Below are 18571 nucleotides of genomic sequence, written 5' to 3' on the forward strand. Positions count from 1 at the left end.
TTCACAAAGCCTGTAGCGAAGCCTACGCAGAGTTGAGGTATAATGGAAAGGTCTTCAACTGTTCTGTGTTTTGGCTCACAATAACTGATGGAAATAACTGACTAAATAACTGAAGTGTGAACTCAGCCTAACCCAGACAACAGCAGCAACCCTATGAAACTGTTAGGGTTGAGCCTGCTGATTCAACTGAAATCAGGATGGTGAAAATCCGTCCTGGAAAAAACTGAGTTTAATTCCACATGCAAACAAGGTCTTCAGTGCATCAAGGGGCAGACCTTAACCCTTCGGCACACCTAAGCTCCTCTGCTTTCTTGTATTTACCACATCCCCACCCCGCTCCTCGGTGCACTAATTTGCCCTGATTCTCTTATGGAATGAAACACTTGTTTATTTGTTCTGGAATGGTACAACAGATTTTTGTTTTAATCAACAGGATAAACCCTTATAGGGTTGATCCTGCTGGCGGGTCCTCTTTCAAAATTCAAAATATTTTTTTTACAGGGAATGCAAGAAGATTCAGTAGGCCCCATTGCAATTAGTCCAAGTGCAATCATCCTCAATATTTGTTTTATTGAGTGTTCTGTTTGTTTCTCTTCGGTGAGAAAATCTGAGTCGTCCAAATTGTAACGTTTCATAACTATTTTATTTTTTTGCTCATTTTTTGGCTATGACTCATTTCTCTATTAGCGACGATTCTAAATAAACATGGCTGATTAATGGCGCTCTGTGGATGCGATTGGAGATTCCTAGCCATATAAACAAGCACAGGGCCGGGAACTGGACAATCTGAAACGCTACATGCGCCACCGGGCCGCTAATCACAGCTGGAATGTCAGCACAGGAAATAATCGTAATTAGCAGAGTGACTCTAGGAACTCAGGAAAAATAGAGACCCATTGCTTCTAATGGTAATGGACTTTTCTCAGGGAAAATCCGTGCTCATCTTACAGAGCAATGCCCCTTTAAATCCCAAAACAGCAAAAAATATGAATTAAAACATTTTGGGGGGAAAATAATCACTTGTATCGTATTTTTTGGGCTCGTCACCGAACTTTCCCAGAAATCCTGAAGCCAAAACTGACCAAAATAAGGAACCGTTATTGAGTTGTCCATGTTGGTGACAATCCCTGTTGGAGCTGTAATGGTGGCCACATTGATTGTCACTTAACATGTCCAAAAATGAACCAAGACACGATTGATTAGAATTTTTGGCAGCTTGACAGAAGAGAATTCATGGAGATGTTTTTCTTGCTGATCTTCTTGGATTTAAAGGGAAAGTGCTATTGGATCTGGAATGATTGCCGATGGTTGTATCTAACTTTCCCAGAAACAGATTAAAAAAAATATTTACAGGACCTATAGTAATTCTTGAAATAAAACATTTTTTGGAAATAAGTTGCCAAATATGTTCTCTTAGTTGCACCTAGAAGGTGACACACCCCGATCTACTCGAACTTGAGGAGATCTGGTAGTGCAAATCTTTGGTTTTGGAAGGTGACTGACAAGTAGGCAAGAGCATCTGGCAAATGTTGCCACATGCCAGGGCATTCTGGGCTTTAGAAGGCCGTCAGGTTTGGGTTTGGAAAACTGGGAGCCCATGATGATATTCAGTCGGCCAAGAGCCAATGGTCACCTGGAGCCAAGCCTAGAGACCAGGATTGACCTAGACGGATAATTGTTTCATGAGAAACAGTGGGGAAAGAGAGGGGGATAGTTGTGAGGAGCTTGAGGGTGCGGGCAGATATACAGTTTAATACTTTATCTTGGTTCTCCTACATTTCAGAACATTCCTCCCACAGTACTCACTTCTCCTCGCTTGTGTCTGGTTCTCATCTCCAGATGCCTAGACACTGGTATATCCAGACTACGGCCCTGACCTTTTCAGCTGACCAACCTGAGACTTGACATTCCCTCCAGACCCCCACCCTTCCCATGTCCTGCAGTTTATGAAAGAAAAAGACAAGAGGTGAACTTAATACAACACAACCGCCATGTAACGCCTCAAAGGAAGCGTTCTGATGGATTCTTGCTGTTCTGACACCTTGTAAAATCCAAACCTGCAGAAAAAAAGCTAAAGTGACCACAAAGGAGTAAACAGGAACGTTCCCCGACAGTGGCGGTGCCGACCCATACCTCTGACAATAGAGGCTGGATTATAGTAATTAAAGGCGAGGTGCCAAGTTTTATATATATATATATATATATATATATATATAACTAGATAATTATGGGGGTTCGGAATGCTGGTACCTTCACCGATCCTGGATGGGCGTCCTGTTCCCATTTTCTGATGGAGTAACAGGTGGTGCATGTGTCCTACCTCTCCATTCATTCTCCAAAGGAATGCCAGATATAGCCGAGTACAGCAACATGTCCCTTCTGGGCACTTTACACTGGCGCTCCTCGATCTTCAGCGCGGCCTACCATTTAAAAGAATAAGAGGCAGAAAGCACACAGTGTGAACAGGTCCTTATAGTATATTCTTGTACATAGGAGCAGAATTATAGTAGTTATATTCTTGTACATAGGAGGCAGTATTATAGTAGTTATATTCTTGTACATAGGAGCAGAATTATAGTAGTTATATTCTTGTACATAGGAGGCAGTATTATAGTAGTTATATTCTTGTATATAGGAGCAGTATTGTAGTAGTTATATTCTTGTACATCGGAGCAGTATTATCGTACTTATATTCTTGGACATAGGAGCAGTATTATAGTAGTTATATTCTTGGACATAGGAACAGTATTATAGTAGTTATAGTCTTGTACATAGGAGCAGAATTATAGTAGTTATATTCTTGTACATAGGAGGCAGTATTATAGTAGTTATATTCTTGTATATAGGAGCAGTATTGTAGTAGTTATATTCTTGTACATCGGAGCAGTATTATCGTACTTATATTCTTGGACATAGGAGCAGTATTATAGTAGTTATATTCTTGTAAATAGGAGCAGTATTATCGTAGTTATATTCTTGGACATAGGAGCAGTATTATAGTAGTTATATTCTTGTACATAGGAGCAGTATTATAGTAGGTATATTCTTGTACATAGGAGGCAGTATTATAGTAGTTATATTCTTGTACATAGGAGCAGTATTATAGTAGTTATATTCTTGTACATAGGAGGCAGTATTATAGTAGTTATATACTTGTACATAGGGGCAGTATTATAGTAGTTATATTCTTGTACATAGGAGGCAGTATTATAGCAGTTATATTCTTGTACATAGGAGGCAGTATTATAGTAGTTATATTCTTGTACATAGGAGCAGTATTATAGTAGTTATATTCTTGTACATAGGAGCAGTATTATAGTGGGTATATTCTTGTACATAGGAGGCAGTATTATAGTAGTTATATACTTGTACATAGGGGCAGTATTATAGTAGTTATATACTTGTACATAGGAGCAGTATTATAGTAGTTATATTCTTGTACATAGGAGCAGTATTATAGTAGTTATATTCTTGTACATAGGAGCAGTATTATAGTAGTTATATTCTTGTACATAGAAGGCAGTATTATAGTAGTTATATTCTTGTACATAGGAGCAGTATTATAGTAGTTATATTCTTGTACATAGGAGCAGTATTTTTGTAGTAACATTCTTGTATGTAGGACATTTTATTATAGTAGGTATGTAACTGGGCTTAGCGCTGCACCACTTGCTAGAGCTGTCATTCATGCGGATTGATTGTTTTTCCTTCCCTCGTATGATGACTTCTCTGGACTGTGGTTTGATGACATTACTAGTCTCAGCCTCAATTGGAGTCCAGAACACTCCTGGTCGGCTCCTGCTGCAATTTCCAGTTTTTTTCTTTCTGAAGAGACATTTAAAATACTTTGTGAAACTTTAATGAAGTCTGTTCCCCTCTGCTTCTCTCCACAGTAAAGACTTTTAATTCACCTATAAGCAGAACAGAACTTGTGCACTGAGACATAATAGATTTTCCATCAACTTGATGGAAACTCACAAATTGCCCTTCCTGCTTTTCCACCTCTGTAAACTCTCTTCACACCATCGAAGGCACCTTATTACATTGCAGAATGGGGGTAATTTGGTGTTTGGTACGTGATGGAAGACATCTTATCTGCACACTGCCCCTGCGCCATTAATAGAAGTCCCATCTCACCGTATTCCGCATGAATGGACGGGTCATGGTGATTTTCTTGTCCACGATCTTATGCAGCAAATCTATGACTATGTCTTTGGTCATTTATAATTGGATGACTTGTAGACATTCAATTTACTCATTCAATTACTCTGGAAAAAGCCTGTCATTCTTTGGCCATAGAATACATGGGCAAATACAGATGCGGCAGAGCTGAACTTGTGACTGTGGTCGCTCTTGCAGTTGAGATACCTGCAACTCAGTTTATTGTTTTTGCTGTACAAAAATACTTTGGTTATACGTGGCTATTAGTGTTGAGCGAATCGACGTGTCCAAAGCGGTCTGGGATTCAAATTTCAGGAAAAATTCAATTTGTCGCAAGGCTGAATTTCCTAGTGCTTCTTGGTAACGAATCGATTTTCTCTAAAATGGGGTAAAAAAATATATCATACTCACCTCATCCGTTTGAGGGAGAAGACCCCGCCGCCGCCATCTTGATTGAAAATCTTGGGCGAAATCTTGTGTGCGGTTACGTATGACATCACCAGGCTGACCAATGTGATGACGTCATCACACGCTGTGCAAGATGTCGCGCAGGATCTTCAATCAAGATGGTGGAGGCGGGCTCTTCGCGATGAAATGGGGGTGAGTATGATTTTATTTTCATTTTTCTTATTATCAACCTTTTTATTAACGTCAGATGCTGCGATCAGTGTTAAACGCAGCATCTGAGGGGTACAATGACGTGGATCGGTGCAATCGCCGTTCCATGTCATTGCACCCACTACTTACAAAGAAATGCACTTTGTGACAAAGTAATTTGTCATGAAGCAAATATTTTTGTAAAATTCAGCAAAGCAGCTGAATCGATTTTTCAAGAATTTCGCTCAGCACTGCTGGCTGTTAAAGATGAGCGAACGTCTTAAAATTAGTTTTGTCGAATTTTAAAAAAAAATTATATTTGTGTCAGAATTGATTCCACACAAATCAAAAGCGCTCCAATTGCACTTAAAATTGGTATATGGCACTCTGAGATCTCGTAAAGCTCATATATTTTTATCTTGTCATTCCCTTTTTTCTATATCCTTTTTTTTCTCTCCCCCCACCCCCATTACTCTAAGCTCTTGAATGCAATGACAGGAATAGTAAATAAGTACGTTTTACCGTGTTAACAGACAGCGTGTTTAAAAACACAGTGCGCTGTCACATGTGTTATGGTTTTCGATATTACAGAGATTCCAAAAATTGTCCCTTATCGGGAGCAGATGTTTAAACACAGTGTGTTGGAAAAAAACTGTGGCTTGTTCTCAACAAGTGTTCCAAAAATTATGCCTGCCCATGTTTATACACACAAATTATAGTGTCAGAAGAAAGTGTGTCTTGTTCTGAACAAACCTGGATATATTGTGCTTTTTAATTTGGAGCAGCAGTAGTACAGTGTGGCGTGGAAAAGATAAGTTGTGTAGGGGTAATAGTGGCTGCGAAAGCAGTACAACATAGAACTGACGAGGCAGTACAGTAAACGTGTGGGGCTGTGTTGGAGTAATAGTAGTAGTGGTGGTCATGTAGGGGTAATGGTAGTGGCAGTATGGATCATGAGAATGGCGTTAGGGAGATTAGCAGAGGTGAACAGCAGCTGAAGTGGTGGTGACAGTAGCAGCCATATAGTACAGAACTTGATGGTAGGCAGGCAGAAAGTGGCAGAGGCATGATAGCGGCAGCAGCAGCCATCCATTACAGAACATTATGGTAGACATGTATACAGCAGCAGCGGCAAGATAGGGTACTGCGAACAAGGACTGACCTAATCATTAGGCTCATCCAGAAAAGAGGGAAAATCGTCTTTGATCCATGCCTCATTTTCATTTTGTCAAAAGTGATGTTTTGCACACTGGTGGAGGACAACTTCATCTTTTTGGGGTATCACAACACCTCCTGTCGTCCCGAAAACCCTCTTTGAGAAGATACTGGCTGGACAAGACAGAGAGAACATAATGGGCAAGTTCCAGCCAATATTTTACTCTGGCAGCCCAGAAGACCATTGGGTCAGGGAACACGGTATGCATCGGAGAAAATCCACCGTCCAAGTAGGACTGAACTTGGTTCTTCAGGTGGTACATCTTTGTTTGCTGATTTGCCTTTTCCTGGTGTGGAACATGAAAAAAACGACTCCATTATGTTGATGATGCTGAACTGATTGCTGCTGTGGCTTTTGCTATTTGTGGTAGTGATACTGGTAGGAGGTGGGTGACTTGGTGGGGGGGCCTCCTGGTCAGACACACGGGCAACAGACGTCTGCTTAATGAACACTGCAGCAAGCTGTGTACAGTGTTTCCTGTTAATAAAGTAATTTGGCTTCCCTTTTGGAAACAGGAAAATATTCACCCATTTTGCTATGATAACGACGGTCTAAAACCCTGGCTATCCATTTATGGTCAGACTGCTTGATGCTAACGATACGCTTGTCAGTGCAGTGTCCCACTGCTATGGCAGTAGTCCCCTGCAAAAAAAGTTTTATGTATAGGCTGCAAAATTATCAAAAATGTGTGATATAACTATGCATTTTCTGTGTACCAAGCACCTAAGAGTTAATAGGCCATAATAATCAGCCACTAGGTGGGGCTGTTTTCTCTCCTCATAACTGTGCAGAATGTGTAGGAGTCTAGACAGAGGACTGAGTAGAGCACATGCTAAGCCGCAGAGCTAAGAATCAAATCATCCCTGGATTAGGCCAGCCAGAGCAAGGCAAAAGAAAGACCAGCTAAAGCTTAAAAAAAGCATACCAGTGTTACAAGGAGGCGCGAGCAGAGGCCCTGTGGAGATAAACTGCTTGACAATAAGTTTATGGATTCTATAGAAACATTGTCCAGTAAGAGTAAGGCTTATGACCCTGGACAAATTTAAACAAGGCACAATTCAGATTTGCCCACTATACTATATCCTTCTGAGGAAACCTATAGTAACTTTAACTGTGAGTATGGAAAACACTACAAAAGAGTATAGTCTGATGTTAGGGTCTGTACTGTGGTTGCATTGTGCAAGAGAAAAATGAAAAACGATTATTGGTTGTCATAGTCAGTGTCGTCGTCATCATCATCATCAGCCTCATCCTCCTCCTTCTTCTCCAGTGGTAGCTCCTCATTCTCCCCCTCCACTTCCTGCTTAATGGGACATTCTTTGATACATTCTACTTTGATACTGAGAGCAGCATTTTATTAGTTGTATTAATGAAGTTCGTGCTAAGCAAAGGTGAAAAGAAGTTAATCTCCTATTACATTTTTGTCTATTTCAGCATGTCCAAGAACGTGGGATAACATCACTTGCTGGCCAGCTGCAGCAGAAGGAGAAATTGTGGTTCTTCCTTGCCCAGATTACTTTACCCTTTTTGCTTCTGGAAAAGGTAAATATAATATATTAACGTGATCTCTCAGTGAAGTATAGAGTGCTACTTTGGGCATTATTTTTATCTGTTAAAGGGGTTCCTCTATCTGCCAAGAGTATCCCAAACACTGCATATTTTTCCCGGTTTTCCATGTCAGCACTTTCCTTCCTCTGTTCTCTGCATTGCTGCATTCTCTCAGAATGTTTACATGCAGGACTTCCTGGTTTCAGCAGCATCCTGCTGAGTTTCCTGACCAAATCCAGGGTCCTTTGCTCTGAAATGTTTCTCAAGGCTTGCCATGAGAAACATTACAGAGCAAAGCATGCAGGATTTGTTTGGAAAATCTGACAGGAACCTGATGAAAACAGGAAGTTCTGCATGTAAACATCCTGCCAGGATGCAGTGATGCTGAGAACAGGGGAAGGAAAGTGCTGACATGGAAAACCAGTATATGGGTTAAAAATATGCATTGTTTGTGGTACACTGAGGAGATAAAAAATTATCTTTAGGAAACTGGAGAACCCCTTTAAACTTATTTTCTTATTCACCAGACTTACCATAAAATATATTTTTCATTAGACCTCAGATCAGACCAGCAATCAGACCCCCAATGTTAATCAGACCTCAGCTCACAACCCCAATCAGACCTCCAGTGTTAATAAGACCCTCAATGAGAGCTCAGATCAGACCCCCAATGTTAACAATACCCCAATAAGACATCAAATCAGACCTCATCTCAGACCCCAATATGAATAACCCCCAGACCTTGGATAAGAGCCCAATATAAATAAGACCCTCCCATGCCTCAGATCAGACCCTATGCCTAAAAAATCAACTTGCCTCTCCTGCTCTGGACGCCACAGCTCCTCACCACCAGCGCTCTCTCTCTCTTCTTCTTCCTGCCGTCGGCTGTGCTGTGACCAGAGATGCACAGCGTGAGGTCACAGAGCGCCCTTACGCTGTGCGCAGTCACAGCACAGCTGACAGCAGAGGACCGAGAAGCGGTGAGTACAGAGCTTGGGGAGCACTGCATTCACCGCTTCCCGGTCCTCCGGTACTAATGAGCGCTTCCATAATGGAAGCGTTCCATAGTATTTGCCCCATGAGACGCTGTGACATTTTTTCCCCACTTTGGGGGGAAAAAGTGCGTCTTATAGGGCAAAAATGACTCCTTCAGGATCTGGCACAGAAAGCACTGTAGGTGTCTAATGTTTACCATTGTCAGCCATATTATTTCTAATGAATTGACTTCTCTTTTATGTTACTTAGAGAATTCTTCCCCCTCTCTCTCTTCTCCCACGCAGTCAACCTCAGTCAGTTAACCCACACATATGTGGTGATCGGGCGGTCTCAAAGGACACGATAGTTGCTCCTGCTGAAAAGGGGGCTTTACCAATGGGACTGATATCTTAGACTTTTGTGCCCTACAGATCTTATTATTACTTGTTGAGCCCTGTTAATTGATTGTTTTATAAATGGTGCTGTTATTTGGTAACAGTATAGCATGCTGGTATTATTTAAACAGTATATGGCAGTATTTATTCAGCCATTCTTTGGCTCTCAGCTATGTAACCAGGCCTGTTCAGGACCAGTCATGGATTTTTATGTCTCTGACACCTCACTTTTTTGGGAGTTTTTCAATGTAGCGTTGAGTCACGCGGATCTTCTAAAGTTTCGTTCTCGACTGGGTGTCAGCCGAGGCTGGGATTTCTGCAGACAATTGCTCTGTGTTGGCAGCGATCTTAGCAGAGAACTTGAAGCTTTCTCTTTTGATACAAAAAATGCAACGTTGAACAAGGGCATTGACTTTTACTACCATTGTTTGCTTCTTTTCGGAGCATCTGTCTCCCTGCCAGGGAACATTTGTTTCTTCCAGAAGGTTTCTAACATAGGCCGAGTGGTGGAGAGATCCAAGAAGTTAAGAGCGAATTTCAATGAAATGTTCTCTACATCAAAGAAGAAAAGCCAATTGACACAAATTCCAACCCTTTTAATTAGTCCCCACTGTGTTTAAGCTGTGTGGGCAGCCATTATGATGGATAATCATGGAGTACCTCTTGATTTTGTGGTATCACTAAGTTGTCAGCCATTGGAATGTGAATCCAGGACACAAAGTGACTCCTTATTCACTTCTACGGGGAGAACGAGGAGGTGTCAATTATATACACGTTATGATTAGATGAGCCTGTTCCTTGCCACAATTTTTGGGGTTTCTAATTCCTAAAAAGTCTTATCCCTTTAAGGAGGGGGATGCTGAAAAGTGGTGCCTGAACACAGTATGGATCACAAATATGTTTAGCCTATGGGTCACCCATTTATATAGGATGCACCTCCAAGTTATGGCACGTGAATAACATAAAGAGTATGACCTCATCCACACACCTCAAAATGAATGGCAAGTCCAGACCACAGCTGCTTAACTAATTCAGACTCCCGACCTTGTAAACTACCGTATTTTCCGCCCTATAAGATACACCTGTCCATAAGACGCACCTAGGTTTTTGAGGAGGAAAATAAGAAAAAAAATATTTTGAACCAAAGGGTGTGCTTTTGGTGGGTTTTGAACTAATGGTGGTCTGTGGATGACACTATTATGGGGGACCTGTGGATGACACTGTTATGGGGGATCTGTGGATGACACTGTTATGGGGGATCTGTGGATGATACTGTTATGGGGGATCTGTGGATGACACTGTTATGGGGGATCTGTGGATGACCCTATTATGGGGGATCTGTGGATGACCCTATTATGGGGGATCTGTTGATGACACTGTTATGTAGGGGATCTGTGGATGACACTTATGGGGGATCTGTGGATGACACTGTTATGGGGGATCTGTGGATGACACTTATGGGGGATCTGTGGATGACCCTATTATGGGGGATCTGTGGATGACACTTATGGGGGATCTGTGGATGACCCTATTATGGGGGATCTGTGGATGACACTGTTATGTAGGGGATCTGTGGATGACACTTATGGGGGATCTGTGGATGACACTATTATGGGGAGGGGGATCTGTGGATGACACTGTTATGGGGAGGGGGATCTGTGGATGGCACTGTTATGGGGAGGGGGATCTGTGGATGACACTGTTATGGGGGGGATCTGTGGATGGCACTGTTATGGGGGATCTGTGGATGACACATATATAGCATTTTATGCTATATATGTGTCATCCACAGATCCCCCCATAACATTCTCCCCAATACACTGGGCCCCTCCTCTCAAAGCAGTATTCATATGTAAACTGTAATCCTTAACCTCTTTTTAACTTTAGTTAAAGTAGCGCTATCCCGTGTACTACTACTTACTATCAAGCTCCCGTACTGCTTCATTCATAAAGTGGGAGGAGCATGCGCGGGACGTGAGTGAGTGACGTTACAGCTGCCGGCCACTCTGCCTGCTACGGGAGCTTGATAGTAAGTAGTAGTACACGGGATAGCGCTACTTTAACTAAAGTTAAAAAGAGGTTGAGGATTACAGTTTATATATGAATACTGCTGTGAGCGGGGGGCCCGGTGTAAGAGTACAGTGACTGCACCGGGCCTCCAGCCCCTCCTCCGTCCCCCTGATACATCGCTGCGCTGTGCAGCACCGCAGCCGGCGATGTATCAGTGTTAGAGATGTAAAAATGGCAGTATTCGCCCCATAAGACGCACTGCCATTTCCCCCCCACTTTTGGGCATCTAATGGGGCGAAAAATATGGTAATTTTTTTAAATCATATATTACCTTTTTGATTTGCAGACTGTGAAATTCCACTTCTACAAACCCAATATTGTTAATAATTTAAAGTGTAGAAAATTGTCATTTCCGCTAATCCCTGGGACATGACAGGTGCGCGTTCTTTCATCTCCGAGAAAATGACCTACATAAAACACTCTACTCCCTAATCAGTTTTTGCAACTTTTACTTTGGCAAAGTCACAGAAAAAAAGAAAAAAAAAAGAAAGCTATGGTAGGCACTGTGTAATTGTAATGTGTTTCTATAAGGGGAGGTGGGAGAGGAGGGGGATGGAGATGAAGGAGGAAGATGGGCTGCGGTCTCCTGTATGTCATACGGCTGAGGCTAAACAACACTGACAGCACAAATACTACAGAAGAACAGCGAGACATCATACACCCGGGACTCAGACTGCTGCGTGGAAATACTTTGCAGGGAACTTGAAGAAAACAATTATGTTGCCATTATTTATTATTTTAGTTTTTTTTTACTTTTTTGTGCAGCGTAATGTTTTTTAAAAGGTAGAAAATCTTAAAACATAAAATAAAATAAAAAACACCTGTAAATAATTCTTTTTTTTTTTTTTTTTTATTATCTGCTGACATAATGGCATAACCTTCAGGTTACATTCTGAATGATTAGTGACAACTCGTGATCAATGTGCAATAATTTTTACTCCAATTTCATGTTTTCTTTGCCACATTTTAATCTAAAAATGACAAAGAAAATATTAAAAAAATAAATAAATAACGCTGATTAAATGCATTAATCGAGACAGGAAGCAGAGATTTTGATGCAGAATTTGCAAAAAAAAATTCATTATACAACGGCTAGGCTGTATTTAGATAATAATGGACAACCCCTTTAATGGGTCTGGGAAGCCTACAGTCTTAAGATACTGGGGTTAAAGCACCATCTGACCATTGGTCCTTATTTTTGGGGGTATTTTATTAACAGGTTTTTTTTCTCCGCTCCACCAGGGCTCAAATGTTTTAATTTTCAGGATACAGGCAGGTATGAGCATAATTATGTAGTGCAATAATTGGAAAAAATTCCAAAACGGTTCCAATCGTGTCATGAGTTTTGTTGAAGAGGTTTTTAAACATTGACCCTCAAGATAGGTCATCAATACCTAAGCGGCTTGGGTCCAACACATGAAATCCTGTCGATCAGCTGTTTAAAGAGGCTGCAGCTCTCATATTATGCCAAGGATAGCGCCATACATTGTATAGTGGTCGTGCTTGGTATTGCAGCTCATTCCCATTAACCTGAATGAGACTGAGCTGCAGAAAGGCCATGTGACCAATGGACAGGACTTCAAAGGCCTTGGCTGCTCTGCTGGGCTCTCTGGATGTACACTTTCTGTTTGACGCCATTGAACCTATTCCTGGCCGAGACTTGTCATGACAAATGGTCACGTGATGCAAGGGGAGCATGTCACCACTGAGGCCAGCAATCGGCTGCAGTGGCATTAAACAGGAAGTTTACATCCTGGGAGCCGAGTGGAGCAGCCGAGGCCCTTGAGCAAAGGAGCTGGAAGCCAGTGATGGGGAGCGGGTAAGTAAGGTTCTCTTCGGAGGTCCACCCAAGGATGAAGGGGTTGCCATGAAGTGAAGGAAGCAGAGCCGGGAAGCAGGTAAGTATGCTTCCCTTCGCAAGTCCACCCAAGGATGAAGGGGTTGCCATGAAGTGAAGGAAGCAGAGCCGGGAAGCAGGTAAGTATGCTTCCCTTCGCAAGTCCACCCAAGGATGAAGGGGTAGCCATGAAGTGAAGGAAGCAGAGCCGGGAAGCAGGTAAGTATGCTCCCCTTCGCAGGTCCACCCAAGGATGAAGGGGTTGCCATGAAGTGAAGGAAGCAGAGCCGGGAAGCAGGTAAATATGCTCCCCTTTCGCAGGTCTACCCAAGGATGAAGGGGTTGCCATGAAGTGAAGGAAGCAGAGCTGGGAAGCAGGTAAGTATGCTCCCCTTTCGCAGGTCTACCCAAGGATGACGGGGTTGCCATGAAATTAAGGAACCATAGCCGGGAAACAGGTAAGTATGCTCCCCTTCGCAGGTCCACCCAGGAGGAAGGGGGGGGGTTTGCAGCTAGGACTCATACAAGAAACCTTTCCTCAGGTGAAGAGTGCAGTACCAAAAGTGCCTATCCTAAGCAAAGTCCTAGAAGACCCCTTTAACCACCACGTTTCTATCGATGCTAACGCTATGACGCCAACTTAACGCCATCACTCAGCGCATTTGAAGATGGAATTTTAGCGTGACCGCATTAACCTTTTATCCTGGAGAATCCATTTTAGAAACCGTGACTGATCTTTTGTCTTGACCGATTTATCACTTACCTCTGACCGCAGATAAATCCGCAGATTGTAAACAGGTCACAAGTGCGGTTGAGCGGCGGTGGATTTAGAGGTCAGTGGAGGACTGTACCTGTGGACTCCCTGTGCGCAGCGCTGTGCCCGCGCGGCCGTCTCGCAGCCTCTTATCTTTCTCTTTATGTGCTATTTCAGGATTCTTGTCTTTAGCCTCAAAAATTAAAAGCTTGGAACTCCCCGGAGTCTATCTGTAAAAAGCTTGCAGACAGCTAATAATTTCACATACCATCTCCATGGCTCACCGCGGTGCGTGCCTGTTTCCATCATCAGAGCCTGGTCATACTCTGTAACCTCCATGACTAATAGAGCGCAATTTTTACCATCTACTCCGATACCTGATTAATAATTTTCTAGACCTGGGAATGGATAAAACTTCTCTGTTATGGAGATTTGCTGCTTAGAGTCAGAGACAGTAACGTATCGACCCCTGTGGGGGCTGTCATCCGGTTGCGTAGGGGTCCACCTAGTTTTCAACAGCTCTATCACGGCATAATTGTGACCTTATTGCTCATATTTGGCACTGATTAACCAAGACGTGGAGTCTAAGCATCCTCCAGTCATTCACTCTTTACCTAATGGACCTCTGGACTTCATTTGTCTAGGGTTTAGTGGGTGGTAAACTGGTCAGTTGCCTAGGGCTCCAGTTTCCTCTGAGCCTCCAAGGATAGGAATCCCAGGAGCAAACTAATATCTCTCACCATTATTTACTGTAGGTAGTATTTAGGAATGGACATCTGGGTTACATTAATTTTTTTAGCACTATATAGCGGTTTTATGTGGGCTGGAATTCGAAGGTATATCATCTAAAAATGGCCCTCAACCCTTTCCCCATCCTCATTATCATGGAGAGGATTAGCAGAGGGGCAAGAACACATGGTGATGGGGTGGAATGGGTGAGACACTAGGTGGCAGCGCTCTGTGGGATGTCACGGAGGGTGTCCAGTAGGTGGCAAGGCTCTGTGGAGTAGTGGGAAGACACTAGATGGCAGGGCTTGGTGGGTCAGCAGAGATAAGAGACTAGGTGCCAGGGTTCTGTGAGGTGGCAGGGTGGAGTTACTAGGTGGTAGGGCTCTGTGGGTCAGGGAAGGTGAGAGACTAGGTGTCAGGTTCTGTAAGATGGCAGGGGTGAAACGCTAGGTGGAAAGGCTCAGTGGGGTGACAGGTGGAGTCACTAAGTGGCAGGTTGGAGTCATTAGTTGTCAGGGTTCCGTGGGCAGGCAGGTGGAATCGCTAGGTGGCAGGGCTCTGTGAGTCAGTGGAGGTGAGAGACTAGGTGGCAGGGTTCTGTGAGGTGACAGATGGAGTCACTAGGTGGCAGGTGGGAGACACTGGGTGGCAGGGCTCGGTGGAGTAGTGGGGGAGTCACTAGGGGGCAGGCCTCCGTGGACTGGCAGAGGGGAGTCAATAGGTGGCAGGGTTCTGTGGGCTGGCAGGGGTAGTGACTCGGTGGCAGGGTTCTATGGGCTGTCAGGGGTAGTCACGAGGTGGCAGTGCACGGTGGGCTGGAAGGGGTAGTCACTAGGTGGCAGTGCACTGTGGGCTGGCAGTGGGGAGTCACTCGGTGGCAGGGCTCTGTGGCCAGGTAGGGGGAGTCACTGGGTTGCAGGGCTCTGTGTTGTAGCAGGAGAGTCACTAGGTAGCAGGGCTCTGTGGGCTAGCGGGGAAAAGACATTAGGTGGCAGAGCTCTGTAGGGAGAATGGTAGGCTACTTTTGCACAGCAATTCAGTGGAGGCACATGAGTGAGGTGAATGGAGGACTATGGATATGTTGCTTTTACACTTGGAGCTTCCTGGCACATATGCCAAGTGTAAATTGCAAACACAGTTAGAAGGTAGTCTAAGGTAGCACAATGTAGGACAGTTGTGTTGGTGGTGGAGGGCAAGGGACAGACATTGGGAGGCAGGGCTCTGTGGATAAAGGGGCTATGAGAAAGAAAAGTAGCAGGTGCTATATGGTGGGTGGGGGTGGGGGTAAGACACAACTTGGCAGGGGGTTCTTTGGAGGTGGGAGACACTAAGTGGGTAGCTGCTCTGTGGGAAGCAAGGAGGATACAGTAGGTGTGCAGAAGCTCTGTAGGGGAAGACCATAGGGAACAGTAAGTGCCCAGGGTCTCTGTGGGGCTATAAGAGGCACCTAATAAAATCAATACAATGATCCTGCTGCTAAGCTCTTTGACCTGGCTCCTAGTGGGAGGGTCTTAAGTGGGGACCATCCTCTTGGCTTGTACTCATTGCCCCTCCCCTGCTGAGTAATACATTGTGCATTTTGCACTATATCCCAAAGACTCTCAAAAGGAAATATGTTAGAGAGAGATCATGATGGGGACCACCAATATGGGACAACCCAAATGGAAGGTGCCACGGTACTCACAGTACCAGAACTCCTTTGGCAAAGGGCAGTGATTCTGACCTATTTAATAACTTCTGGTGTTTCTGTCAAAACATTAAGTCAGTGAGTTACAAACACTTTCTATAATCTCTGAAAGAATTTGGGCTCCTTACCAAGCCCATGGACCCCTTATTCAGCCAGTCATTGAAGTCTCTACACCATTGACATATGACGATAAGCAATCACTCAAAGTGGAAAATCCCTTTAAGGCAGTCGGCCCATAGGACTTCTTTGTCATCTCCCTCCATTGGTCTGGATCAAGGACATTAATTAAAGTGATTTTCTTGGATCTTCCTCGTCGTCACAACCTTAATTTAAATGAAAACTGAAGATCATTCGTCAAATCCTTCAGTGATATTTTTGGGCCGTAACGGCAGCGCGGCGCTTCTACGTGACATTCAGCCGTGAGACGTTGATGAATATGTCGCCGGTCAATTTACATAAATTTTTGTTTTCTTCGATCGCACTTGAGTTTGACATTCATGGCAAAGCCGAGAAAACGACGGCTGGAAATCCGGAGACTAAATCTGTCTTTTGTTTTTGAATTCCTTTAAGCAGCGGCACTTGATATCTTGGTCTGTGACCAATAATGATTTTAAGGATGACATCACCACCATATTAAATCAGCATGAGAACCTAAGACTCTGTCGCCTCCTTTCCCAAATGGAGAGGCTCACGTAGATAGGGAGAGAGAACTTCGGATAGATTTAAAGGGTTCCTTCAAGATTAGAAAAAAAATGGTTGCTTTCTTCTAAAAACAGCACCACCCCTGTCAACTGGTTGTGCATGGTATTGCAGCTCCACACCATTCCCTTCTTTGAAAAAAACAAACAAAAAACTGCCAGTTTATTTTACAGTCATGGATAATCCCTTTAAATTGGGTTTCCAGTACCTACTAAAAAATTTAAAAAAAATTACTCATCTGCTCAAGCCCATGCCAATTCCAGCTCAGCCGCCCTGGTGCTGCCGAAGATGCAGCAATGAAGTGTCCGACTAGTCGATGTCATCGGTGCAGCCAGTCACTGGCCTCAATGGTCCCGTGAGGTAGTCAGGACATCATGGCTGAAGAGACCCCAGGTGACCACCTTTTTATTTTAGAACATTCCTAGACTCCTCCACACATTTTTTTTGAAAACTCCTATTAATAGGTTGACACATTGGACAATCCATTTCTTTTGGAAAGATCACCACTAGTGATCGGCTGTAACAAGTGTGTAATTCCCCTGCAGCGCCACCACAGGAGAAATGAAGTATTGCATGTTGCACATTGAAATCAATAGGCAGGCTGCTAGACACGTTCTTCATACCTACTTTCTGACTACAGGTGAAGATTGCCAATGAGGGATAGATAAAGGGGTTGTTTAGAAGAACCATTTTCAAGTGGATTCTGGGTAAATGGAGGAAGGTCCTATGTTCAGGATCCTCATTAGGGATGTGCATCATTCATGTTATGAAATTCGTTTGGTTGTAAAAGCAGAATTGCGTTGTGGAATCTGTTACCACGGACCATAACGCAATTCTATGACGGAATGCCTTTAGAGGCAGGAGAGGACTCCCCTAAATAACGGAAACGGGACGAATCCGTTATGCAGACCATAGACTTCTATTATGACGGAATGAATAACGGAATGCCTCTAAAGGCATAGAATTACGTTACAGTCCGTGGTAACGGAATCCATAACGCAATTCTGCTTTTACCCCCCAAACGAAGCGTGAGCGAATTTCATAACATGAAATTCGCTTATCTCTAATGATCATCTCTGGGTCAGAGAGTAGAACAGATACTAAGAACGTCTCTCGCTGTGGTGAACCTGTCCTGTATTACACAACCTATTCATATGAATGTGTAATACTTCATTTCTCCTGTAGGGGAGCTGCAGGGAAATTGAATATTTACTGCCTACGTTTCCCCTCCGCTGATCCCTGGAGATCACATCACTGAAAAGCACCAGCAGGATGCAGACAAACACCATGAGGGAGGGTACACAGGTGCCGAGTACTGATGAACGTCCACCCGCACACCCATCCTCTATATGGGGGGTGGACACTCAGTGTTCTACGTGCACACAGATAAAGCTGCTTTAAGGTTCCAGTCACATGGTTACGTGTAGTGCACCATGCTGGCCAGCAGTACATTGTGCTGAGATTTCCCACTGTGAGAGAGAAAGTGAGAGCTTCCTTATTCTTACTGTATGCATGGTACAGTATCGGATAGCTGTGAGCTCAAACACTTAGCTATTCCTTCCTCTCCTCCACACACATGCACACTTGGATTAGATGAGCATGCATGTGTTCCCAGGAGGAAGAAAGGAATACGCTGCCGTCACCCACCTGTGAGGACCACTTGTCTCCCTTGAGAACAATAGAACTGGTTGACCCTTCTTTGCCCCAGTTTATGCCATCGGTGGAGAGTCGTGGACACCTGCTTACAGATTAGATAGTCGGGCCGTCCTTCCAAAATCAACGAGACTTTCTGGATTAGCACATGCTAGATTAGGCTGAGTTCACACCACCGTTTAGCTTGGGTGTGGGGGGGGGGGGGGTGCGGATCCGTTATTTTTTTAAGCATAAGTTATAATTAGTTTGC

At 43.7% G+C, this 18571-nt stretch overlaps 1 protein-coding gene across 2 annotated transcripts in view; it reads left to right on the top strand.

Annotated features, from left to right (window-relative positions):
- The window catches only part of LOC122938301 (vasoactive intestinal polypeptide receptor-like), a 141415-nt gene that overhangs the window by 39677 nt on the left and 83167 nt on the right, over positions 1 to 18571 (top strand). For both annotated transcript variants that reach the window (XM_044293712.1, XM_044293713.1), the window contains exon 2: positions 7409 to 7516. In XM_044293712.1, coding sequence (XP_044149647.1) covers positions 7409 to 7516 — 108 coding nt within the window. The remainder of the gene's footprint in view (positions 1 to 7408; positions 7517 to 18571) is intronic.

Source organism: Bufo gargarizans, chromosome 5 (genome assembly GCF_014858855.1).
Source record: "Bufo gargarizans isolate SCDJY-AF-19 chromosome 5, ASM1485885v1, whole genome shotgun sequence".
NCBI classification, from domain to species: Eukaryota; Metazoa; Chordata; class Amphibia; order Anura; family Bufonidae; genus Bufo; species Bufo gargarizans.